Source organism: Scyliorhinus torazame, chromosome 3 (assembly GCF_047496885.1).
Source record: "Scyliorhinus torazame isolate Kashiwa2021f chromosome 3, sScyTor2.1, whole genome shotgun sequence".
NCBI classification, from domain to species: domain Eukaryota; kingdom Metazoa; phylum Chordata; class Chondrichthyes; order Carcharhiniformes; family Scyliorhinidae; genus Scyliorhinus; species Scyliorhinus torazame.
This window is the reverse complement of record NC_092709.1, coordinates 377,454,896-377,480,516: the sequence shown is the minus strand read 5'-3', so window position 1 is coordinate 377,480,516 and position 25,621 is coordinate 377,454,896. Positions and strand designations below refer to the sequence as shown.

Below are 25,621 nucleotides of genomic sequence, written 5' to 3'. Positions count from 1 at the left end.
GGGGGGGTGGGTGTGTGTGTGGGGGGGTGGGTGGGTGGGTGTGTGTGTGGGGGTGTGTGTGGGGGTGTGGGGGTGTGGGGGTGTGGGGGTGTGGGGGTGTGGGGGTGGGGGTGTGTGTGTGTGTGTGTGTGGGGGGGTGTGTGGGGGGAAGTGAGTTGGGGGGGTGGGTGTGTGCCTGCTCTACCATTCATCATCGTGGCAGAACATCAGGTTCAATACCCTGATCGCGCCGCCCCCCCCCATATCCCTCAATCCCTCAATCCCTTAATCCCTTTAGCCCCAAGTGCGATATCGAATTCTTTCCTGAAATTACACCTTTTGTCTCAGCTACTTTCTGTGGGAGTGAATTCCACAGAATTCCCGCTCTCTGGGTGAAGAAATGTCTCCTCACCTCAGTCCTAAAAGGTTTCCCCCTTATCCTCAAACTGTGACCCCTCGTTCTGGACTCCCCCCACCATCGGGAACGTTCTTTCTGAATCTACCCTGTCTAATCCTGGTAGAAATGTATAAGTTTCTATGAGATCCCCTCATTCTCTAAACTGCCAATGAATATAATCCTAACCGACTCAGTCTCTCCTCATATGACAGTCCCGCCATCCCAGGAATCATGCTGCTCTCCCTCCACAGCAAGAACATCCTTCCTCAGGTACGGACACCAAAACTGCCACAATACTCCCGGTGTGGCCTCACTGCAAATTTGGGGATAATACGTTTAATTCCCTTGTCCAAATCAAATTCCCGTACCAGCCTCCCCGAACAGGCGCTGGTATGTGGCGACTAGGGGCTTTTCACAGTAACTTCATTTGAAGCCTACTTGTGACAATAAGCGATTTTCATTTCTTTCATTCATATGTGATGTTAACACAGAACATAGAACATTACAGCGCAGTACAGGCCCTTCGGCCCTCGATGTTGCGCCGACCTGAGAAACCACTCGAAAGCCCATCTACACTATTCCCTTATCGTCCATATGTCTATCCAATGACCATTTGAATGCCCTTAGTGTTGGCGAGTCCACTACTGTTGCAGGCAGGGCATTCCACGCCCTTACTACTCTCTGAGTAAAGAACCTACCTCTGACATCTGTCCTATATCTATCTCCCCTCAATTTAAAGGTATGTCCCCCTCGTGCTAGACATGACCATCCGAGGAAAAAGGCTCTCACTGTGCACCCTATCCAATCCTCTGATCATCTTGTATACCTCAATTAAGTCACCTCTTAACCTTCTTGTCTGTAACGAAAACAGCCTCAAGTCCCTCAGCCTTTCCTCATAAGATCTTCCCTCCATACCAGGCAACATTCTGGTAAATCTCCTCTGCACCCTTTCCAATGCTTCCACATCCTTCCTATAATGCAGCGACCAGAATTGAACGCAATACTACTGTCATGATATTCAAACACACACATCATGATAGACACACCAACAGACAAATCAGAACACACACCACCACAACCAATGACAGAAAGATATAAAAGCACAGACACGACCCCCGGTGGTCAGTATTAGCTGCAGAGGAGGACCAGGACACATCTGCCACCAAACACACTCAGGGAGACAGCACGTGCAGAGTATCCAGAACGAACTGTATTATAAGAGTTATAATAAAATAGAGTTGTACCACATACAACTGTGTTGGCTCATCTGTGCACCAGAGCACCCAACACCACATGGTACAGGAGTGGATCGATACCTGCCGGCATACCTCCGTGTACACAGACAACCAGCAGTGCCCAGGCAAAATGATAGAGCTCCCGGTTCCGCAGCCGCTCCAGTGCTACGGCGATCTCCGCGAAAACTGGCGGCGATTCCGGCAAATGTTCGAATTTGTTCCTGGTGGCAGCTGAACTCCAAGACCTGGATGATGGGGAAAAAATTGAATTTCTCCTCACCATCGCCGGTGCAAGGGCAAGAGAAATATTCACAAGGTTCAGATTCTTCAGGAGGCAGCAAAGGTACGATTACCAGGCAATCCTGGACAAATTCTCCAAGTACTGTGAAGAAAACGCAATCCAATCGGCAAGTAAAGGTAAGAAAAGCTGCAGTACTCACCTCGTGGCTGGGATCCCGGAGCCCGAATTCCCAGAGGCCGAAATCCCGGGCCTGAGAGAGGGCTGGGTCGAGGTCGGCGGCCATCTTGCTAAAGGTATCACGCTAGCACAGTTGCGCGAGCAGTGCGCAGAACCGGAAGTTTCGTTTGCGCATGCGCGAGATGCTGCGCATGCGCAGTCAAGAAAACGGCCATCGGTAAAGGAACAGCGATCTGAGCATGCGCAGTCGCTTCCTACGTGCTACATACCGAGCGTCAGGGTGTCAGAGGCCCCAGACCGCACCAATTTAAAGGGGAAACGTCCCAAATCAAAAAACAAAAATCTGTTAAAGCTGTAAAACAACCTTCCCTCACCTGGAATGACAGCACATTGCCGCAAATTGACCCAGGAGATGAATTTGACCTCCGAAGAACCCTCCGACAAGCAGTTACCTACGCACAAGCCGATGATTCCGACCTCGAATACTTCGATGACGATTTTTACAGTGTTTCCGGACCTCGCGAGCCCAATGATAGCTCCGTGGTCCTATACGACTATGACTCGGACGAACCTTTCGTGTTGCACATTGGCGGCCCCCACATTGAATCCGACGCAGATGCGGATTCATTTTTCGGATTTGAGGATCTTCAATCCAGCAGATATGACGTTCCAACTTATCAGTACCGGATGATGCTGCAGCCTGACATTAACAGACAGGGAGCGGTGCAAGCACACGGAGAGCGCCCTGCTGCCACACAGAGCGTGGTCCACGTCCCGCTCAACGTTCTCGACTCTATGAAAGAAGACATGCAAGACTCCAGAGTGCAGTCCTCGCATGAACCAGAAGTGACTCCAGTGTCACAAGCCTCCACAGCAAGCTCGTGGACAGACTCCACAATTGCAGAAATGCAAGACTCCAGAGCGCAGTCCTTGCATGGACAAGAAGTGACTCCAGTGTCACAAGCCTCCACAGAGAGCTCGTGGACAGCCTCCACGATAGAAGCAACGCAAGACTCCAGAGCGCAGTCCTTGCACGGACAAGAAGTGACTCCAGTGTCACAAGCCTCCACAGAGAGCTCGTGGACAGCCTCCACGATAGAAGCAACGCAAGACTCCAGAGCGCAGTCCTTGCACGGACAAGAAGTGACTCCAGTGTCACAAGCCTCCACAGAGAGCTCGTGGACAGCCTCCACGATAGAAGCAACGCAAGACTCCAGAGCGCAGTCCTTGCACGGACAAGAAGTGACTCCAGTGTCACAAGCCTCCACAGAGAGCTCGTGGACAGCCTCCACGATAGAAGCAACGCAAGACTCCAGAGCGCAGTCCTTGCAGGAACAAGACCATGAGGGTCTAGCAACCTCTCCTGACCAACCAGCGGTAGATGATGCAAGTCTGCCATGCTCACGTGAACAGCAAGAAGGCTATAACAGCCTACCATGCTCCACTACACAGCAGCATGACCATGAAGGTCTCTCATGCTACAATGAAGGGCACAGCGCTGATGACTGTTCAAGCCCAACTGAAGACAAGCCAAAGGAATCGCCTCGTCCAAGCCCGAAGAAAAAAGGTTTATGCGCTGACCTTCAGGATCATTATAGCCGAACAGAGATTAATAATGCTGCACGGCCACAGAAGGATGCTGAGGATTTGCTAAAGAAATTTATTGAATGCTTAACTTGCAAGGAGCAGACTGAGAATTGCCAGTGTTTTAGTACGGATCGAAAAAATGGACAAGACATTGATCCTCAGGTAATGGAAATAACACAACCTGAATCATATCTACAGCAGGGACAAATGTCTCCCTTCAACACAACGCCGCAAAATCCCAACTTCGGAGACCAGCAGTTAGTCAGTAATGACTCTTCAAACCTTGAGGGGAACATTAATTGCATTGAAACCTATACACACTCCACTGATAAATGAGCAGAACATTGGAGCAAGAATCCTGAGGACACCAACATCGAGTAGCCAGATAACGAATTTAAAACCCACAGCAGTTTCAAGTGAACCAAGTGTGCTTTCCACTAATGGTGAAGATGCAGATAAGGTCGACCCGATTATCCATTGTACCACACTAACCCCAGTGATTAAGCAGTTATGTATGGGGAGTATAATGTGGGCAATTGAGAACAGTAAAGAGAGACTGTGACCATGCCAGTCCCAGCAAAATCAGACCCAGAGACCATGAAGGCATGTACATTAGACAAAGATACATATGAGGTACCTGAGAAGAAAAGTGAAACGGAATGTTCTTTGGAAAATAGTACAATGTCGATAGAAACATTGGATCCTATATTCAAGACCATACATATGGGAGAATTTGGGGGTAATAAACAAGGTTCTGCAATGTCTGGGGGAAGATTTAAAATTCCAAAGAAGAAAAGCCCAAATGAAGGACAACGGCAAGACAATGACAGTCCACCGACATGGTGTGCACCACCAGATGAAAACTCTGACAATTTATCCAACCCTAGTGAACAGCAAGCTGCTAATGAGGATCTATCCACGGGATGTGAGACGAGTGACGACAGCATCCCACTTCCCATGCAAAAGGTGCAAGGTGACAGACCTCGCCTAGTGCGTACCGAGGCACTCGACGATCACGGTGGGACCACTGACGACTGCGGTGGCGGCGCACCGCTTCCACCCTCGATGGCTCGAGCCTCTCCACTGGTTGGTGCATTCCTGCATGTTCCGACTCCAGAAGTGCAGCTTCAGGGAATCTCGGCTGCCTCCAGTGAACCTGTTGGGACTCCGGACGGGGGGCATCGACGGAAGGCAGACCGGACTCCAGATGGGGAGCAGCCAAGCGCCGACTCTGATTTGCGCACGCCAGACCTTGCTCCGGACGGGCGGTGTCGCGGGCCTCAGGTGATGGCACGCTCAGGGTGACGGCGGATGCCACGGCGACAGGGAATGGATCGCGTGGCAGTCCCACTGGGTCGGCAGTGGCAACCAGCACCGGCGGTCCAAGATGGACACACCAATTCGCGCCATCGCCAGACGTTGATGCGAGCAACAATTCTCTCTCCAAGGCGACATGCTTCGACGTTTCTCTGCGGAGTCGCCCTTCCGGCACAGCAGGTGGCCGGAACCAGCGTGCACGGTCTCGGCCAACTTCCACATCTGGCACAGTCATCGCCTTGCATGATATTAGTGATGGTGCTACTTCGATGGCAACGACCCATCGGCTACAAGATGCCGTCCACCACAAACATAAAAAGAAAAAAGACTCCACCTTGTTCCTGGCATGCAGGGCGGATGGATTGGTGCGTAGGCGCAATCAGCGAGCTTTGCGCCGCCTTCCACGCTCGCAACTGAACCGTACGCACACGCCGGATCCTCCACTGGTTCCCAAGGATGACTTCGTGGAGATGCCACGGATCATGCCCCTTCCATCGCCACCAGAACCAAACCACAGCCAAGGCACCACTAACAAAGATGTTGAATGTTATATTTGCACGAATGAAAAAACCAAGCACTGCACGAAGTACAACAAATGGTAAAGTAGAGACTTCGGCAACAGCATCACCTCCAACAGTCCAAGGTGAACCAGTGTGACCCCAAATCTCCACAGCTGAACCGGCTTGAGGACCAGCCCATTCTTGAGGCGGTCACCCATTAGACTGGACTTATAACGCTGTTCATACGTTCAAAAAGTCAAACACCTTCTGTATTATAACCTGTTGTTGTTTATTGTTCCAGATATCGTCTGACCAGACCAATGTTCAAGTTTTTTTTTTTTCTCTTGCATCCAAGTTTTGTTATGGTACAACCTTGTTAGTGTGACGCACCCGACATCGCCCCATGTAAATAGTTACGTCATATACACACGCTGTACACAACACACACACACACTCTTCGATGCACTCACGACACACTTATATTTATAACCACGTAGGCACATATCTTTGTAAAAAGGGGGGATGTCATGATATTCAAACACACACATCATGATAGACACACCAACAGACAAATCAGAACACACACCACCACAACCAATGACAGAAAGATATAAAAGCACAGACACGACCCCCGGTGGTCAGTATTTAGCTGCAGAGGAGGGACCAGGACACATCTGCCACCAAACACACTCAGGGAGACAGCACGTGCAGAGTATCCAGAACGAACTGTATTATAAGAGTTAAAATAAAATAGAGTTGTACCACATACAACTGTGTTGGCTCATCTGTGCACCAGAGCACCCAACACCACAACTACAAATGTGGCCGCACCAGAGTTCTGTACAGCTGCAACATGACCTCATGGCTCCGAAACTCAATCCCTCTACCAATAAAAGCTAACACACCGTACGCCTTCTTAACAACCCCTCTCAACCTGGGTGGCAACTTTCAGGGATCTATGTACATGGACACCGAGATCTCTCTGCTCATCCACACTGCCAAGAATCTTACCATTAGCCCAATACTCAGTCTTCCTGTTATTCCTTCCAAAATGAATCACCTCACACTTTTCTGCATTAAACTCCATTTGCCACCTCTCAGCCCAGCGCTGCAGCTTATCTATGTCCCTCTGTAACTTGTAACATCCTTCCGCACTGTCCACAACTCCACTGAATTTAGCGTCATCTGCAAATTTACTCACCCATCCTTCTACGCCCTCCTCCAGGTCATTTATAAAAATGCCAAACAGCAGTGGCCCCAAAACAGATCCTTGTGGTACACCACTAGTAACTGGACTCCAGTCTGAACATTTCCCATCAACCACCACCCTTTGTCTTCTTCCAGCTAGCCAATTTCTGATCCAAACTGCTAAATCTCCCTGAATCCCATGCCTCTGCATGTTGGGGTCCATGCACAGATCCCTGCGGGACCCCACTAGTCACTGCCTGCCAAACAGAAAAGACCCATTAATACAACCTTTTGCTTCCTGTCCGCTAACCAGCTTTCTATCCATCGCTAAACACCCGTAATCCCATGCGATTTAATTTCAACTTCAAGAGTAATCCCCGCCCCCCCGGCCTCGGGGGGGCCCCCCCACCCCCCGGCCTCGGGGGCCCCCCCCCCCCGGCCTCGGGGGCCCCCCCGGCCTCGGGGCCCCCCCCCCGGGCCTCGGGGGCCCCCCCGGCCTTGGGGCCCCCCTCCCCCTCGGGGCCCCCCCTCCCCCTCGGCCAGCCCCCCCCCTCGGCCGGCCCCCCCCCTCCCACTCGGCCGGCCCCCCCCTCCTCCCCCTCGGCCGGCTCCCCCTCGGCCGGCCCCCCCTCCTCCCCCTCGGCCGGCCCCCCCTCCTCCCCCTCGGCCGGCCCCCCCTCCTCCCCCTCGGCTCCCCCCACCCCCCCCGTCCCCCTCGGCTCACCCCCCCCGTCCCCCTCGGCTCCCCCCCCCCGTCCCCCTCGGCTCCCCCCCCCCCCCGTCCCCCTCGGCTCCCCCCCCCCCCCCGTCCCCCTCGGCTCCCCCCCCCGTCCCCCTCGGCTCCCCCCCCCCGTCCCCCTCGGCTCCCCCCCCGTCCCCATCGGCTCTCTTCCCCCCCCCCCCCGTTCTCTCTTTCCCCCCCCCCCCGTTCTCTCTTTTCCCCCCCCCCCCCCCCGTCCCCCTCGGCTCCCCCCCCCCCCAGCTCTCCCCCCCCCCCCGGCTCCTCCCCCCCCCCCTCGCTCCCCCCCTCCCCTCCCCCCCCTCCCTCCTCCCCCCCTCCCCTCGGCTCCCCCCCCCCGTCCCCCTCGGCTCTTCCCCCTCCCCCCCCCCCCTCGGCTCCCCCCCCCCCCCCCCCCCCCTCGGCTCCCCCCCCCCCTCGGCTCCCCGTCCCCGTCCCCGTCCCCCTCGGCTCCCCCCCCCCCGTCCCCGTCCCCCTCGGCTCCCCCCCCCCGTCCCCGTCCCCCTCGGCTCCCCCCCCCCGTCCCCCCCCCCCCCCATCCCCCTCGGCTCCCCCCCCCCGTCCCCCTCTGCTCCCCGCGTCCCCGTCCCCTTACGCTGTCCCCCTCGACCCCCCCCCCCCGTCCCCCTCGACCCCCCCCCCCCGTCCCCCTCGGCTCTCTTCCCCCCCCCCCCCGTCCCCCTCGACCCCCCCCCCCGTCCCCCTCAGCCCCCCCCCCCGTCCCCCTCGGCCCCCCCCCCCCGTCCCCCTCGGCTCTCTCCCCCCACCCCGCCCCCCGTTCTCTCTCCCCCCCCCCCCCCCCGTCCCATTGGCTCTCTTCCCCCCCCCCCCCCCCGTCCCCCTCGGCTCTCCCCCGCATCCCCGTCCCCTTCGGCTCTCCCCCGCATCCCCGTCCCCTTACGCTCCCCCCCCCCACATCCCCCTCTGCTCCCCCCCCCCACATCCCCCTCTGCTCCCCCCCCCCCTCGGCTCCCCCCCCCCCCGTCCCCCTCTGCTCCCCCCCCCCCCCTCGACTCTCCCCCCCCCCGTCCCCCCGTCCCCCCCCCCCCCCGTCCCCCCGTCCCCCCGTCCCCCCGTCCCCCCGTCCCCCTCGGTTCTGCCCCCCCCCCTCGGTTCTGCCCCCCCCCCCTCGGCTCCCCCCCCCCTCGGCTCCCCCCCCCCTCGGCTCCCCCCCCCCCCTCGGCTCCCCCCCCCCCCCGTCCCCCTCGGCTTCCCCCCCCCCGTCCCCCTCGGCTCCCCCCCCCCCTCCCCGTCCCCCTCGGCTCCCCCCCCCCCCCTCCCCGTCCCCCTCGGCTCTCCCCCCCCCGGCTCTCCCCCCCCCCCCCCCCCCGTCCCCCGCGTCCCCCGCGGCTCTCCCCCCGTCCCCCGTCCCCCCGCGGCTCTCCCCCCCCGTCCCCCGCGGCGCTCTCCCCCCCGTCCCCCCCGTCCCCCCGTCCCCCGTCCCCCCTCGGCTCCCCCCCCCCCCCGTCCCCCTCGGCTCCCCCCCCCCCCCCCGGCTCCCCCCCCCCTCGGCTCCCCCCCCCCCCCGTCCCCTCGGCTCTCCCCCCCCCCCCCCCCCCCGTGTCCCCCCCCCCCCCAGTCCCCCCCGGCTCCCCCCCTCCCCCCCCCCCCGGCTCTCCCCCCCCCCCCGGCTCTCCCCCCCCCCCCCGGCTCTCCCCCCCCCCCCTCCCCCCCCCGGCTCTCCCCCCCCCCCTCCCCCCCCCGGCTCTCCCCCCCCCCCCTCCCCCCCCCCGGCTCTCCCCCCCCTCCCCCCCCGGCTCTCCCCCCCCCCCCGTCCCCCGTCCCCCTCAGCTCTGCCCCCCCCCCCCCCACCCCCCCACCCCCCCCGTCCCCCTCGGCTCTCCCCCCCCCCCACCCCCCCCGTCCCCCTCGGCTCTCCCCCCCCCCCCCACCCCCCCCCCCGTCCCCCTCGGCTCTCCCCCCCCCCCCACCCCCCCCGTCCCCCTCGGCTCTCCCCCCCCCCCCACCCCCCCCGTCCCCCTCGGCTCTCCCCCCCCCCCCCCCCCGGCTCTCCCCCCCCCCCCCCCCGGCTCTTCCCCCCCCCCCCCCCTTGCTCTCCCCCCCCCCCCCCCCGGCTCTTCCCCCCCCCCCCCCCGGCTCTCCCCCCCCCCCCCCTGGCTCTCCCCCCCCCCCCCCCCCGTCCCCCCCGGCTCTCCCCCCGTCCCCCCCCGTCCCCCCCCGGCTCTCCCCCCCGGCTCTCCCCCCCCCCCCCCGTCCCCCCCGGCTCTCCCCCCCCCCCCCCGTCCCCCCCGGCTCTCCCCCCCCCCCCGTCCCCCCCGGCTCTCCCCCCCCCCCCGTCCCCCCCGGCTCTCCCCCCCCCCCGTCCCCCCCGGCTCTCCCCCCCCCCCCCGTCCCCCCCGGCTCTCCCCCCCCCCCCCCCCGTCCCCCCCGGCTCTCCCCCCCCCCCCGTCCCCCCCGGCTCTCCCCCCCCCCCCCGTCCCCCCCGGCTCTCCCCCCCCCCCCCGTCCCCCCCGGATCTCCCCCCCCCCGTCCCCCCCCGGCTCTGCCCCCCCCCGGCTCTCCCCCCCCCCCGTCCCCCCCGGATCTCCCCCCCCCCCCCCCGGCTCTGCCCCCCCCCCCGTCCCCGTCCCCCTCGGCTCTGCCCCTCCCCCCCCCCCCCCGTCCCCCTCGGCTCTGCCCCCCCCCCCCCCGTCCCCCTCGGCTCTGCCCCCGTCCCCCGTCCCCCTCGGCTCTGCCCCCCCGTCCCCCCGTCCCCCTCGGCTCTGCCCCCCCGTCCCCCCGTCCCCCTCGGCTCTGCCCCCCCCCCGTCCCCCTCGGCTCTGCCCCCCGTCCCCCCTCTGCTCCCCGCGTCCCCGTCCCCTTACGCTCCCCCCCCCGTCCCCCTCGACCCCCCCCCCGTCCCCCTCGACCCCCCCCCCCCGTCCCCCTCGACCCCCCCCCCCGTCCCCCTCGGCTCTCTCCCCCCACCCCCCCCGATCTCTCTTCCCCCCCCCCCGTCCCCCTCGACCCCCCTCGGCCGTCCCCCTCGGCTCTCTCCCCCCACCCCCGCCCCCCGTTCTCTCTCCCCCCCCCCCCCCCCCCGTCCCCATTGGCTCTCTTCCCCCCCCCCCCCCCCCCGTCCCCCTCGGCTCTCCCCCGCATCCCCGTCCCTTCGGCTCTCCCCCCGCATCCCCGTCCCCTTACGCTCCCCCCCCCCCCACATCCCCCTCTGCTCCCCCCCCCCCACATCCCCCTCTGCTCTCCCCCCCCCCCCCGTCCCCCTCTGCTCCCCCCCGTCCCCCCGTCCCCCTCGGTTCTGCCCCCCCCCCTCGGCTCCCCCCCCCCCTCGGCTCCCCCCCCCCCTCGGCTCCCCCCCCCCCCCTCGGCTCCCCCCCCGTCCCCCTCGGCTCCCCCCCCCCCCGTCCCCCTCGGCTCCCCCCCCCCCTCCCCGTCCCCCTCGGCTCCCCCCCCCCTCCCCGTCCCCCTCGGCTCCACCCCCCCTCCCCGTCCCCCTCGGCTCCCCCCCCCCCCTCCCCGTCCCCCTCGGCTCTTCCCCCCCCCCCCCCCGGCTCTCCCCCCCCCCCCCCCCGCGTCCCCCGCGGCTCTCCCCCCCGTCCCCCCGTCCCCCGTCCCCCTCGGCTCTCTCCCCCCCCCCCCCCCCGGCTCCCCCCCCCCCCCCCCCGGCTCCCCCCCCCCCCCCCCGGCTCCCCGTCCCCCCCCCCGTCCCCCTCGGCTCCCCCCCCCCCCCCCCCGTCCCCCCCCCCCCCCCCCCCCCGTCCCCCTCGGCTCCCCCCCCCCCTCGGCTCCCCCCCCCCCGTCCCCCTCGGCTCCCCCCCCCCCCCCCCCGTCCCCCTCGGCTCCCCGCCCCCCTCGGCTCCTCCCCCCCGCCCCCCTCGGCTCCTCCCCCCCCCCGCCCCCCTCGGCTCCTCCCCCCCCCGCCCCCCTCGGCTCCTCCCCCCCCCGTCCCCCTCGGCTCTCCCCCCCCCCCCCCCCGTGTCCCCCCCCCCCCCAGTCCCCCCCGGCTCTCCCCCCCCCCCCCCCAGTCCCCCCCGGCTCTCCCCCCCCCCCCCCTCCCCCCCCCCCGGCTCTCCCCCCCCCCCCCCCTCCCCCCCCCCGGCTCTCCCCCCCCCCCCCCTCCCCCCCCCCCGCTCTCTCCCCCCCCCCCTCCCCCCCCCCCCCCGGCTCTCCCCCCCCCCCGGCTCTCCCCCCCCCCCGGCTCTCCCCCCCCCTCTCCCCCCCCCCCGGCTCTCCCCCCCCCCCCCCCGGCTCTCCCCCCCCCCTCTCCCCCCCCCCCCCGGCTCTCCCCCCCCCCCTCTCCCCCCCCCCCGGCTCCTCCCCCCCCCCCCCCCGGCTCTCCCCCCCTCCCCCCCCCCGGCTCTCCCCCCCCCCCCCCCCCGGCTCTCCCCCCCCCTCCCCCCCCCCCGGCTCTCCCCCCCCCCTCCCCCCCGTCCCCCCCCCCGTCCCCCGGCTCTCCCCCCCCCCCCCCCCGTCCCCCTCAGCTCTCCCCCCCCCCCCCCCCGTCCCCCTCAGCTCTGCCCCCCCCCCCCCCCCCCCCGTCCCCCTCAGCTCTGCCCCCCCCCCCACCCCCCCGTCCCCCTCGGCTCTCTCCCCCCCCGTCCCCCTCGGCTCTCCCCACCCCCCCGTCCCCCTCGGCTCTCCCCCCCCCCCCCCACCCCCCCCCCCCCTCGGCTCTCCCCCCCCCCCCCCCCCCTCGGCTCTCCCCCCCCCCCCCCACCCACCCCCCCGTCCCCCTCGGCTCTCCCCTCCCCCCCCCCCCCCACCCCCCCGTCCCCCTTGGCTCTCCCCCCCCCCCCACCCCCCCCGTCCCCCTCGGCTCTCTCCCCCCCCCCCCCCCCGGCTCTCCCCCCCCCCCCCCCCCCGGCTCTCCCCCCCCCCCCCCCCGGCTCTCCCCCCCCCCCCCCGGCTCTCTCCCCCCCCCCCCCGGCTCTCTCCCCCCCCCCCCCCGCTCCCCCCCCCCCCCCCCCCCGGCTCTCCCCCCCCCCCCCGGCTCTCCCCCCCCCCCCCCCCCCTGGCTCTCCCCCCCCCCCCCCCCCCCCCGGCTCTCCCCCCCCCCCCCCCCCTCCCCCCTGGCTCTCCCCCCCCCCCCCCTGGCTCCCCCCCCCCCCCCCGTCCCCCCCCGGCTCTCCCCCCCCCCCCCCCCCCTCCCCCCCGGCTCTCCCCCCCCCCCCGTCCCCCCCGGCTCTCCCCCCCCCCCCCCCCGTCCCCCCCGGCTCTCCCCCCCCCCCCCCCCGTCCCCCCCGGCTCTCCCCCGTCCCCCCCGGCTCTCCCCCCCGTCCCCCCCGGCTCTCCCCCCGGCTCCCCCCGGCTCTCCCCCCCGGCTCTCCCCCCCCGGCTCTCCCCCCCGGCTCTCCCCCCCGGCTCTCCCCCCCGGCTCTCCCCCCCCGGCTCTCCCCCCGGCTCTCCCCCCCGGCTCTCCCCCCCGGCTCTCCCCCCCGGCTCTCCCCCCCGGCTCTCCCCCCCGGCTCTCCCCCCCGGCTCTCCCCCCCCCGGCTCTCCCCCCGGCTCTCCCCCCCGGCTCTCCCCGGCTCTCCCCCCCGGCTCTCCCCCCCCGTCCCCCCTCGGCTCTGCCCCCCCCCCCCCCCTCGGCTCTGCCCCCCCCTCGGCTCTGCCCCCCCCCCCCCCCCGTCCCCCTCGGCTCTGCCCCCCCCCCCCGTCCCCCTCGGCTCTGCCCCCCCCCCCCCGTCCCCCTCGGCTCTGCCCCCCGTCCCCCTCGGCTCTGCCCCCGTCCCCCTCGGCTCTGCCCCCCCCCCCCCCACCCCCCCCCGTCCCCCTCGGCTCTACGCCCCCCCCCACCCCCCCCCGTCCCCCTCGGCTCTACGCCCCCCCCCACCCCCCCCCGTCCCCCTCGGCTCTGCCCCCCCCCCCACCCCCCCGTCCCCCTCGGCTCTCCCCCCCCCCCCCCCCCCGTCCGTCCCCCTCGGCTCCCCCCCCCCCACATCCCCCTCTGCTCCCCCCCCCCTCGGCTCCCCCCCTGCTCCCCCCCCCCTCGGCTCCCCCCCTGCTCCCCCCCCCTCGGCTCCCCCCCGCCCCGTCCCCCTCGGCTCCCCCCCGCCCCGTCCCCCTCGGCTCCCCCCCCGTCCCCCGTCCCCCTCGGCTCCCCCCCCTCCCCTCCCCTCCCCCCCCCCCCTCCCCTCCCCTCCCCTCGGGGGCCCCCCCTCCCCTCCCCTCCCCTCCCCTCGGGGGCCTCCTCTCTCCCCCCCCCCTTCTCCCCCCCCTCTCCCCCCCCCTCCCTTCTCCCCCCCCCTCCCTTCTCCCCCCCTCCCTTCTCCCCCCCCCCCTCCCTTCTCCCCCCCCCCCTCCCTTCTCCCCCCCCCCCTCCCTTCTCCCCCCCCCCTCCTTCTCCCCCCCCCCTCCCTTCTCCCCCCCCCCTCCCTTCTCCCCCCCCCCCTCCCTTCTCCCCCCCCCTCCCTTCTCCCCCCCCCTCCCTTCTCCCCCCCCCCCTCCCTTCTCCCCCCCCCCCCTTCTCCCCCCCCCCTCCCTTCTCTCCCCCCCCCCCCTCCCTTCTCCCCCCCCCCCCTCCCTTCTCCCCCCCCCCTCCCTTCTCCCCCCCCCCCCCTCCCTTCTCCCCCCCCCCCCTCCCTTCTCCCCCCCCCCCCGATTGGTGATATTTGGTAACTAATTCTCATTTTTTCCCCCAGTCCAGCGGACGGTGTATAAAGATCTCGTTGTCTTTCTGCAGACCGAGAGCTGCCTGACGAACACTCAGCTTCGCAGCAAGGTTGGAAAAGCCATTTTTGTGTCTATTCTGTGATTGGCTGGGGGGGGCGGGGGCTGTTGTTTGGGCAAGTGATTCTGCGGGGATTGGGTGGGGGGTTGGAATGGGTGGGGGTTGTGAGGGGGTTGGGTGGGGGCCAGAGGGTGTGAGGGGGGACGCGGGGGGGGACGCGGGGGGGGGTGCGGGGGGGCTGGTGGAAGTGAGAACAACGAACAAAGAAAAGTACAGCACAGGAACAGGCCCTTCGGCCCTCCAAGCCCGTGCCGACCATGCTGCCCCGACTAAACTACAATCTTCTACACTTCCTGGGTCCGTATCCCTCTATTCCCATCCTATTCATATATTTGTCAAGATGCCCCTTAAATGTCACTATCGTCCCTGCTTCCACTACCTCCTCCGGTAGCGAGTTCCAGGCACCCACTACCCTCTGCGTAAAAAACCTTGCCCTCGTGCACAGAACATCGAACATAGAAAAATACAGCACAGAACAGGCCCTTCGGACCACGATGTAGTGCCGAACCTTTGTCCCAGATTAAGAACAAATTAATCTACACCCCAGCATTTTACCGTAATCCATGTACCTATCCAATAGCTGCTTGAAGGTCCCTAATGTTTCCGACTCAACTACTTCCACAGGCAGAGCATTCCATGCCCCCACTACTCTCTGGGTAAAGGGCAGCACGGTAGCATTGTGGATAGCACAATTGCTTCACAGCTCTCGGGTCCCAGGTTCGATTCCCCATCTTGGGTCACTGTCTGTGCGGAGTCTGCATGTCCTCCCCGTGTCTGCGTGGGTTTCCTCCGGGTGCTCCGGTTTCCTCCCACAGTCCAAAGATGTGCAGGTGGGTTGGCCATGCTAAATTGCCCTTAGTTTCCAAATGGCCCTTAGTGTTGGGTGGGGTTACTGGGTTATGGGGATAGGGTGGAGTGTTGACCTTGGGTAGGGTGCTCTTTCCATGAGCCGGTGCAGACTCGATGGGCCGAATGGCCTCCTTCTGCACTGTAAATTCTATGATCTGAACCTACCTCTGACATCCCCCCTATATCTTCCACCATTCACCTTAAATTTATGTCCCCTTGTAATACAAATAAAAGAACAAAGAAAATGACAGCACAGGAACAGGCCCTTCGGCCCTCCCAGCCTGCGCCGATCCAGATCCTTTATCTAAACCTGCCGCCTATTTTCCAAGGATCTACTTCCCTCTGTTCCCCGCCCGTTCATATATCTGTCTAGATGCATCTTAAACAATGCTATTGTGCCCGCCTCTACCACCTCCGCTGGCAAAGCGTTCCAGGCAACCCACCACCCACTGCGTAAAAAACTTTCCCCGCACATCTCCCTTAAACTTTCCCCCTCTCACCTTGAAATCGTGACCCCTTGTAATTGACACCCCCACTCTTGGAAAAAGCTTGTTGCTATCCACCCTGTCCATATCTCTCATAATTTTGTAGACCTCAATCAGGTCCCCCCTCAACCTCCGTCTTTCAACGAAAACAATCCTAATCTACTCAACCTTTCTTCATAGCTAGCACCCTCCATACCAGGCAACATCCTGGTGAACCTCCTCTGCACCCGCTCTAAAGCATCCACATCCTTCTGGGAATGTGGCGACCAGAACTGCACGCAGTATTCCAAATGTGGCCTAACCAAAGTCCTGTACAACTGTAACATGACCTGCCGACTCTTGCACTCAATGCCCCCGTCCGATGAAGGCAAGCTTGCTGTGTGCCTTCTTGACCACTATCGACCTGCGTTGCCACCTTCAGGGTACAATGGACCTGAACTCCCAGATCTCTCTGTACATCAATTTTCCCAGGACTCTTCCATTGACCGTATAGTCCGCTCTTGAATTAGATCTTCCAAAATGCATCACCTCGCATTTCCCTGGATTGAACTCCATCTGCCATTTCTCTGCCCAACTATCCAATCTATTTATATTTTGCTGTATTCTCTGACAGTCCTCCTCGCTATCTGCAACTCCACCAATCTTAGTATCATCTGCAAACTTGCTAATCAGACCACCTATACCTTCGTCCAGATCATTTATGTACATCACAAACAACAGTGGGTCCGAGCACGGATCCCTGTGGAACACCACTAGTCACCTTTCTCCATTTTGAGACACTCCCTTCCACCACTACTCTCTGTCTCCTGTTGCCCAGCCAGTTCTTTATCCATCTAGCTAGTACACCCTGACCCCCATACGACTTCACTTTTTCCATCAACCTGCCATAGGAAACTTTATCAAACGCCTTACTGAAGTCCATGTACATGACATCTACAGCCCTTCCCTTATCAATTAACATTGTCACTTCCTCAAAGAATTCTATTAGGTTTGTAAGACATGACCTTCCCTGCACAAAACCATGCTGCCTATCACTGATAAGTCTATTTTCTTCCAAATGTGAATAGATCCTATCCCTCAGTATCTCTCCAACAGTTTGCCTACCACTGACGTCAAGCTCACAGGTCTATAATTCCCTGGATTATCCCTGCTACCCTTCTCAAACAAAGGGACAACATTAGCAATTCTCCAGTCCTCCGGGACCTCACCCGTGCTCAAGGATGCTGCAAAGATATCTGTTAAGGCCCCAGCTATTTCGTCCCTCGCTTCCCTCAGTAACTTGGGATAGATCCCAACCGGACCCGGGGACTTGTCCACCTTAAGATGAGATTTACCAGAATGTTGCCTGGTATGGAGGGCATTAGCTATGAGGAGCGATTGAATAAACCCGGTTTGTTCTCACTGGAACGAAGGAGGTTGAGGGGCGACCTGATAGAGGTATACAAAATTATGAGGGGCATAGACAGAGTGGATAGTCAGAGGCTTTTCCCAGGGTAGAGGGGTCAATTACTCGGGGACATAGGTTTAAGGTGAGAGGGGCAAGGTTTAGAGTAGATGTACGAGGCAAGTTTTTTACGCAGAGGGTAGTGGGTGCCTGGAACTCGCTACCGGAGGAGGTGGTGGAAGCAGGGACGATAGTGACATTTAAGGGGCATTTTGACAAATACATGAATAGGATGGGAATGAGGGATACGGACCCAGGAAGTGTAGAAGATTGTAGTTTAGTCGGGCAGCATGGTCAGCACGGGCTTGGAGGGCCGAAGGGCCTGTTCCTGTGCTGTACATTTCTTTGTTCTTGTTCTTTGTTCTAATGCCTTTTTAGAATACCCAAAACTTCCCCCTTCCTTATGCTGACTTGACCTAGAGTATTTAAACATCCATCCTTAGCCTCAACATCCGTCATGTCCCTCTCCTTGGTGAATACTGATGCAAAGTACTCATTAAGAATCTCACCCATTTCCTCTGACTCCACGCATAAATTCCCTCTTCTGTCTTTGAGTGGGCCAATCCTTTCTCTAGTTACCCTCTTGCTCCTTGTGTACGAATAAAAGGCTTTGGGATTTTCCTTAACCCTGTTAGCCAAAGATATTTCATGACTCCTTTAGCCCTCTTTATTGCGCGTTTGAGATTTGTCCTACTTTCCCGATATTCCTCCAAAGCTTCATCAGATTTCAGTCGCCTCGATCTTATGTATGCTTCCTTTTTCATCTTAGCTAGTCTCACAATTCCACCCGTCATCCATGGTTCCCTAATCTTGACATTTCTATCCCTCATTTTCACAGGGACATGTCTGTCCTGCACTCTAATCAACCTTTCCTGAAAAGACTCCCACCTTTCAAATGTGGATTTACCCTTAAACAGCTGCTCCCAATCCACATTCCCTAGCTCCTGCCGAATTTTGTTATACTTGGCCTTTCCCCAATTTAGCACTCTTTCTTTAGGACCACTCTCATCTTTGTCCATGAGTATTCTAAAACTTACAGGATTGTGATCGCTATTCCCAAAGTAATCACCGACTGAAACTTCAACCACCTGGCCGGGATCATTCCCCAATACCTGGTCCAGTATGGCCCCTTCCCGAGTTGGACTATTTACATAATGGTTTGTTCCACTCGGGGGGGGGGAAAAGTCTCTGACTGTCTACTCTATCTGTTCCCCGATCATCTTATAAACCTCTATCAGGTCGCCCCTCATCCTTCTCCATTCTAATGAGAAAAGGCCTAGCACCCTCAATCTTTCCTCGTAAGACCTACTCTCCATTCCAGGCAACATCCTGATAAATCCTGGTACTCGTTCAAGACGTCTCCTGTCTCTTCAGACTCAATCCACAATCTCCCGCTACTGTCCTTGATCGGACCTACCCTCGCTCTAGTCATTCTCATATTTCTCACATATGTGTAAAAGGCCTTGGGGTTTTCCTTGATCCTACCCGCCAAAGATTGTTCATGCCCTCTCTTAGCTCTCCTAATGGCTTTCTTCAGTTCCCTCCTGGCTATCTTGTATCCCTCCAGCTCCCTGTCTGAACCTTGTTTCCTCAGCCTTACATAAGTCTCCTTTTTCCTCTTAACAAGACATTCAACCTCTCTTGTCAACCATGGTTCTCTCACTCGACCATCTCTTCCCTGCCTGACAGGGACATACATATCAAGGACACGTAGTACCTGTTCCTTGAACAAGTTCCACATTTCACTTGTGTCCTTCCCTGACAGCCTATGTTCCCAACTTATGCACTTCAATTCTTGTCTGACAACATCGTATTTACCCTTCCCCCAATTGTAAACCTTGCCCTGTTGCATGCACCTATCCCTCTCCATTACTAAAGTGAAAGTCACAGAATTGTGGTCACTATCTCCAAAATTCTCCTCCACTAACAAATCTATCACTTGCCCTGGTTCATTACCCAGTAGTAAATCCAATATTGTCCCTCCTCTGGTTGGACAATCTACATACTGTGTTAGAAAAGCTTCCTGGACACACTGCACAAACACCACCCCATCCAAACTATTTGATCTCAAGAGTTTCCACTCAATATTTGGGAAGTTAAAGTCACCCATGACTACTACCCTGTGACATCTGCACCTTTCCAAAATCTGTTTCCCAATCTGTTTCTCCACATCTCTGCTACTATTGGGGGGGCCTATAGAAAACTCCTAACAAGATGACTGCTCCTTTCCTATTTCTGACTTCAACCCATACTACCTCAATAGGGTGATACTCCTCGAACTGCCTTTCTGTAGCTGTTATACTATCTCTAATTAACAATGCAACCCACCCCCCCCCACCCCCACCCCCCGCCTCTTTTACCACCCTCCCTAATCTTATTGAAACATCTATAACCAGGGACCTCCAACAACCATTTCTGCCCCTCTTCTATCCAAGTTTCCGTGATGGCCAGCACATCGTAGTCCCAAGTACCGATCCATGCCTTAAGTTCACCCACCTTATTCCTGATGCTTCTTGCGTTGAAGTATACACACTTCAACCCATCTCCGTGCCTGCAAGTACTCTCCTTTGTCAGTGTTCCCTTCCCCACTGCCTCACTACACGCTTTGACATCCTGAACATCGGCTACCTTAGTTGCTGGACTATATCTTCTCTAAACCTTGCCCGTTGCACCTGAAACCTATGCCCCCTAGTAATTGACCCCTCTACCCTGGGGAAAAGCCTCTGACTATCCACTTTGTCTATGCCCCTCAATTTTGTAGACCTCAATCAGGTCGTCCCACAACCTCCGTCGTTCCAGTGAGAACAAACCGAGTTTATTCAACCGCTCTGCATAGCTAATGCCCTCCATACCAGGCAACATTCTGGTAAATCTCTTCTGCACCCTCTCTAAAGCCTCCACATCCTTCTGGTAGTGTGGCAACCAGAATTGAACACTATACTCCAAGTGTGGCCTAACTAAGGTTCTATACAGCTGCAACATGACTTGCCAATTCTTATACACAATGCCCCGGCCAATGAAGGCGAGCATGCCGTATGCCTTCGTGACCACCTTCTCCACCTGTGTTAGCTGGGAAGGATCTAAAGAGAGCTAAGAAGAGCCAGGAGGGGACATGAGAAGTCTTTGGCAGGAAGGATCAAGGATAACCCTAAAGCTTTCTATAGATATGTCGGGAATAAAAGAATGACTAGGGTAAGAGTAGGGCCAGTCAAAGACAGTAGTGGGAAGTTGTGCTTGGAGTCCGAGGAGATAGGAGCGGTGCTAAATGAATGTTTTTCATCAGTATTCACACAGGAAAAAGACAATGTTGTCGAGGAGAATACTGAGATTCAGGCTACTCGACTAGAAGGGATATGGATTTCAGTAAAGCGTTTGATAAGGTTCCCCACGGTAGGCTATTGCAGAAAATACGGAGGCTGGGGATTGAGGGAGATTTAGAGATGTGGATCAGAAATTGGCTAGCTGAAAGAAGAGGTGGTTGATGGGAAATGTTCAGAATGGAGTACAGTCACAAGTGGCGTATCACAAGGATCTGTTCTGGGGCCGTTGCTGTTTGTCATTTTTATCAATGACCTAGAGGAAGGCGCAGAAGGGTGGGTGAGTAAATTTGCAGACGATACTCAAGTCGGTGGTGTTGTCGACAGTGTGGAAGGATGTAGTAGGTTACAGAGGGATATAGATAAGCTGCAGAGCTGGGCTGAGAGGTGGCAAATGGAGTTTAATGTAGAGAAGTGTGAGGTGATTCACTTTGGAAGGAATAACAGGAATGCGGAATATTTGGCTAATGGTAAAGTTCTTGGAAGTGTGGATGAGCAGAGGGATCTAGGTGTCCATGTACATAGATCCCTGAAAGTTGCCACCCAGGTTGATAGGGTTGTGAAGAAGGCCTATGGAGTGTTGGCCTTTATTGGTAGAGGGATTGAGTTCCGGAGTCAGGAGGTCATGTTGCAGCTGTACAAAACTCTGGTACGGCCGCATTTGGAGTATTGCGTACAGTTCTGGTCACCGCATTATAGGAAGGACGTGGAGGCTTTGGAGCGGGTGCAGAGGAGGTTTACCAGGATGTTGCCTGGTATGGAGGGAAAATCTTATGAGGAAAGGCTGATGGACTTGAGGTTGTTTTCGTTGGAGAGAAGCAGGTTAAGAGGAGACTTAATAGAGGCATACAAAATGATCAGGGGGTTAGATAGGGTGGACAGTGAGAGCCTTCTCCCGCGGATGGACATGGCTGGCACGAGGGGACATAACTTTAAACTGAGGGGTAATAGATATAGGACAGAGGTCAGAGGTAGGTTCTTTACGCAAAGAGTAGTGAGGCCGTGGAATGCCTACCTGCAACAGTAGTGAACTCGCCAACATTGAGGGCATTTAAAAGTTTATTGGATAAACATATGGATGATAATGGCATAGTGTAGATTAGATGGCTTTTGTTTTGGTGCAACATCGTGGGCCGAAGGGCCTGTACTGCGCTGTATTGTTCTATGTTCTAAGGGCTTGAGGTTCATAAGGAGGAGGTGTTAACAATTCTGGAAAGGGTGAAAATAGATAAGTCCCCTGGGCTGAATGGGATTTATCCGAGGATTCTCTGGGAAGCTAGGGAGGAGATTGCTGAGCCTTTGGCTTTGATCTTTAAGTCATCTTTGTCCACAGGAATAGTGCCAGAAGATTGGAGGATAGCAAATGTTGTCCCCTTGTTCAAGAAGGAGTAGAGACAACCCCGGTAACTATAGACCAGTGAGCCTTACTTCTGTCGTGGGCAAAATCTTGGAAAGGATTATAAGAGCTAGGGTGTATAATCATCTGGAAAGGAATAATTTGATTAGACATAGTCAACACGGTTTTGTGAAGGGTAGGTCGTGCCTCACAAACCTTATTGAGTTCTTTGAGAAGGTGACCAAACAGGTGGATGAGGGTAAAGCAGTTGATGTGGTGTATATAGATTTCAGTAAAGCGTTTGATAAGGTTCCCCACGGTAGGCTACTGCAGAAAATACGGAAGCATGGGATTCAGGGAGATTTAGCAGTTTGGATTAGAAATTGGCTAGCTGGAAGAAGACAAAGGGTGGTGGTTGATGGGAAAGGTTCAGACTGGAGTCCAGTTACTAGTGGTGTACCACAAGGATCTGTTTTGGGGCCACTGCTGTTTGGCATTTTTATAAATGACCTGGAGGAGGGCGTAGAAGTATGGGTGAGTAAATTTGCAGATGATACTAAAGTCGGTGGAGTTGTGGACAGTGTGGAAGGATGTTACAAGTTACAGAGGGACATAGATAAGCTGCAGCGCTGGGCTGAGAGGTGGCAAATGGAGTTTAATGCAGAAAAGTGTGAGGTGATTCATTTTGGAAGGAATAACAGGAAGACCGAGTACTGGGCTAATGGTAAGATTCTTGGCAGTGTGGATGAGCAGAGAGATCTCGGTGTCCATGTACATAGATCCCTGAAAGTTGCCACCCAGGTTGAGAGGATTGTTAAGAAGGCGTACGGTGTGTTAGCTTTTATTGGTAGAGGGATTGAGTTTTGGAGCCATGAGGTCATGTTGCAGCTGTACAAAACTCTGGTGCGGCCGCATTTGGAGTATTGCGTGCAATTCTGGTCGCCGCATTATAGGAAGGATGTGGAAGCATTGGAAAGGGTGCAGAGGAGATTTACCAGAATGTTGCCTGGTATGGAGGGAAGATCTTATGAGGAAAGGCTGAGGGACTTGAGGCTGTTTTCGTTAGAGAGAAGAAGGTTAAGAGGTGACTTAATTGAGGCATACAAGATGATCAGAGGATTGGATAGGGTGGACAGTGAGAACCTTTTTCCTCGGATGGTGATGTCTAGCACGAGGGGACATAGCTTTAAATTGAGGGGAGATAGATATAAGATAGATGTCAGAGGTAGGTTCTTTACTCAGAGTAGTAAGGGTGTGGAATGCCCTGCCTGCAACAGTAGTGGACTTGCCAACACTAAGGGCATTCAAATGGTCATTGGATAGACATATGGACGATAAGGGAATAGTGTAGATGGGCTTTAGAGTGGTTTCACAGGTCGGTGCAACATCGAGGGCCGAAGGGCCTGTACTGCGCTGTTATGTTCTATGTGTTGCCCCTTTCAGTGACCTGTGGACCTGTACTCCTAGATCTCTCTTGACTGTCAATACTCATGAGGGTTTTACCATCCACTGTATATTCCCTACCTGTATTAGACCTTCCAAAATGCATTGCCTCACATTTGTCTGGATTAAACTCCATCTGCCATCTCTCTGCCCAAGTCTCCAAACAATCTAAATCCTGCTGTATCCTCTGACAGTCCTCATCGCTATCCGCAATTCCACCAACCTTTGTGTCGTCCGCAAACTTACTAATCAGACCAGTTACATTTTCCTCTAAATCATTTATATATACTACAAAGAGCAAAGGTCCCAACACTGATCCCTGTGGAACACCACTGGTCACAGCCCTCCAATTAGAAAAGAACAAAGAAATGTACAGCACAGGAACAGGCCCTTCGGCCCTCCAAGCCCGTGCCGACCATGCTGCCCGACTAAACTACAATCTTCTACACTTCCTGGGTCCGTATCCCTCTATTCCCATCCTATTCATGTATTTGTCAAGATGCCCCTTAAATGTCACTATCGTCCCTGCTTCCACCACCTCCTCCGGTAGCGAGTTCCAGGCACCAACTACCCTCTGCGTAAAAAACTTGCCTCGTACATCTACTCTAAACCTTGTCCCTCTCACCTTAAACCTATGCCCCCTAGTAATTGACCCCTCTACCCTGGGGAAAAGCCTCTGACTATCCACTCTGTCTATGCCCCTCATAATTTTGTAGACCTCTATCAGGTCTCCCCTCAACCTTCTTCGTTCCAGTGAGAACAAACCGAGTTTATTCAACCGCTCCTCATAGCTAATGCCCTCCATACCAGGCAACATTCTGGTAAATCTCTTCTGCACCCAGAATGTTTCCATTGCATCCTTCCATTGCTACTCTCTGCCTTCTAGGACCTAGCCAGTTCTGTATCCACCTTGCCAGCTCACCCCTGATCCCATGTGACTTCACATTTTGTACCAGTCTGCCCTGAGGGACTTTGTCAAAGGGCTTACTGAAGTCCATATCGACAACATCCACTGCCCTACCTGCATCAATCATTTTTCTGACCTCCTCGAAAAACTCGATCAAGTTAGTGAGACACTACCTCCCCTTCACAAAACCATGCTGCCTTTCGCTAATATGTCCACTTGCTTCCAAATGAGAGTAGATCCTGTCTCGAAGAATTCTCTCCAATAATTCCCCTACCACTGATGTAAGGCTCACCGGCCTGTAGTTCCCTGGAATATCCTTGCTACCCTTCTTAAATAAAGGAACAAAATTGGGTATTCTCCAGTCCTCCGGGACATCACCTGAAGACAGTGAGGATCCAAAGATTTCTGTCAAGGCCTCAGCAATTTCCTCTCTAGCCTCCTTCAATATTCTGGGGTAGATCCCATCAGGCCCTGGGGGCTTATCTACCTTAATATTTTTTAAGACACCCAACACCTCGTCTTTTTCGATCTCAATGTGACCCAGGCTATCTACACACCCTTCTCCAGACTCAACATCTACCAATTTCTTCTCTTTGGTGAATACTGATGCAAAGTATTCATTTAGTACCTCGCCCATTTCCTCTGGCTCCACACATAGATTCCCTTGCCTATCCTTCAGTGGGCCAACCCTTTCCCTGGCTACCCTCTTGCTTTTTATGTACGTGTAAAAAGCCTTGGGATTTTCCTTAATCCTATTTGCCAATGACTTTTCGTGACCCCTTTTAGCCCTCCTGACCCCTTGAAATGAAATGAAATGAAAAGAAAATGAAATGAAAATCACTTATTGTCACAAGTAGGCTTCAAATGAAGTTACTGTGAAAAGCCCCTAGTCGCCACATTATGGCGCCTGTTCAGGGAGGCTGGTACGGGAATTGAACCGTGCTGCTGGCCTGCCTTGGTCTGCTTTCAAAGCCAGCGATTTAGCCCTGTGCTAAACAGCCCCTTGGTTAAGTTTCTTCCTACTTTCCTTATATTCCACACAGGCTTCGTCTGTTCCCAACCTTTTAGCACTGACAAATGCCTCCTTTTTCTTTTTGACGAGGCCTACAATATCTCTCGTTATCCAAGGTTCCCGAACATTGCCGTATTTATCCTTCTTCCTCACAGGAACATGCCTGTCCTGAATTCCTTTCAACTGAAATTTGAAAGCCTCCTACATGTCAGATGTTGATTTACAAAGAACAAAGAAATGTACAGCACAGGAACAGGCCCTTCGGCCCTCCAAGCCCGGGCCGACCATACTGCCCGACTAAACTACAATCTTCTACACTTCCTGGGTCCGTATCCTTCTATTCCCATCCTATTCATATATTTGTCAAGATGCCCCTTAAATGTCCCTATCGTCCCTGCTTCCACTACCTCCTCCGGTAGTGAGTTCCAGGCACCCACTACCCTCAAACATCTGCCCTCAATCTAGGTTCTTCAGTTCCCACCTAATATTGTTATAATTAGCCTTCCCCCAATTTAGCACATTCACCCTAGGACCACTCTTATCCTTGTCCACCAGTACTTTAAAACTTACTGAATTGTGGTCACTGTTTCCGAAATGCTCCCCCTAATGAAACATCTACCACCTGGCCGGGCTCATTTCCCAATACCAGGTCCAGTACCGCCCCTTCCCTAGTTGGACTGTCTACATATTGTTTTAAGAAGCCCTCCTGGATGCTCCTTACAAACTCCACCCCGTCTAAGCCCCTGGCACTAAGTGAGTCCCAGTCAATATTGGGGAAGT

General features: G+C 58.3%; 1 protein-coding gene across 3 annotated transcripts in view; it reads left to right on the top strand.

The window, feature by feature from the left end:
• fam113 (family with sequence similarity 113) overlaps positions 1-25,621 on the top strand; it is a 37,552-nt gene that overhangs the window by 1,120 nt on the left and 10,811 nt on the right. For all 3 annotated transcript variants that reach the window (XM_072497986.1, XM_072497985.1, XM_072497984.1), the window contains exon 2: positions 13,960-14,039. In XM_072497986.1, the coding sequence (XP_072354087.1) occupies positions 13,960-14,039 (80 nt within the window). The remainder of the gene's footprint in view (positions 1-13,959; positions 14,040-25,621) is intronic.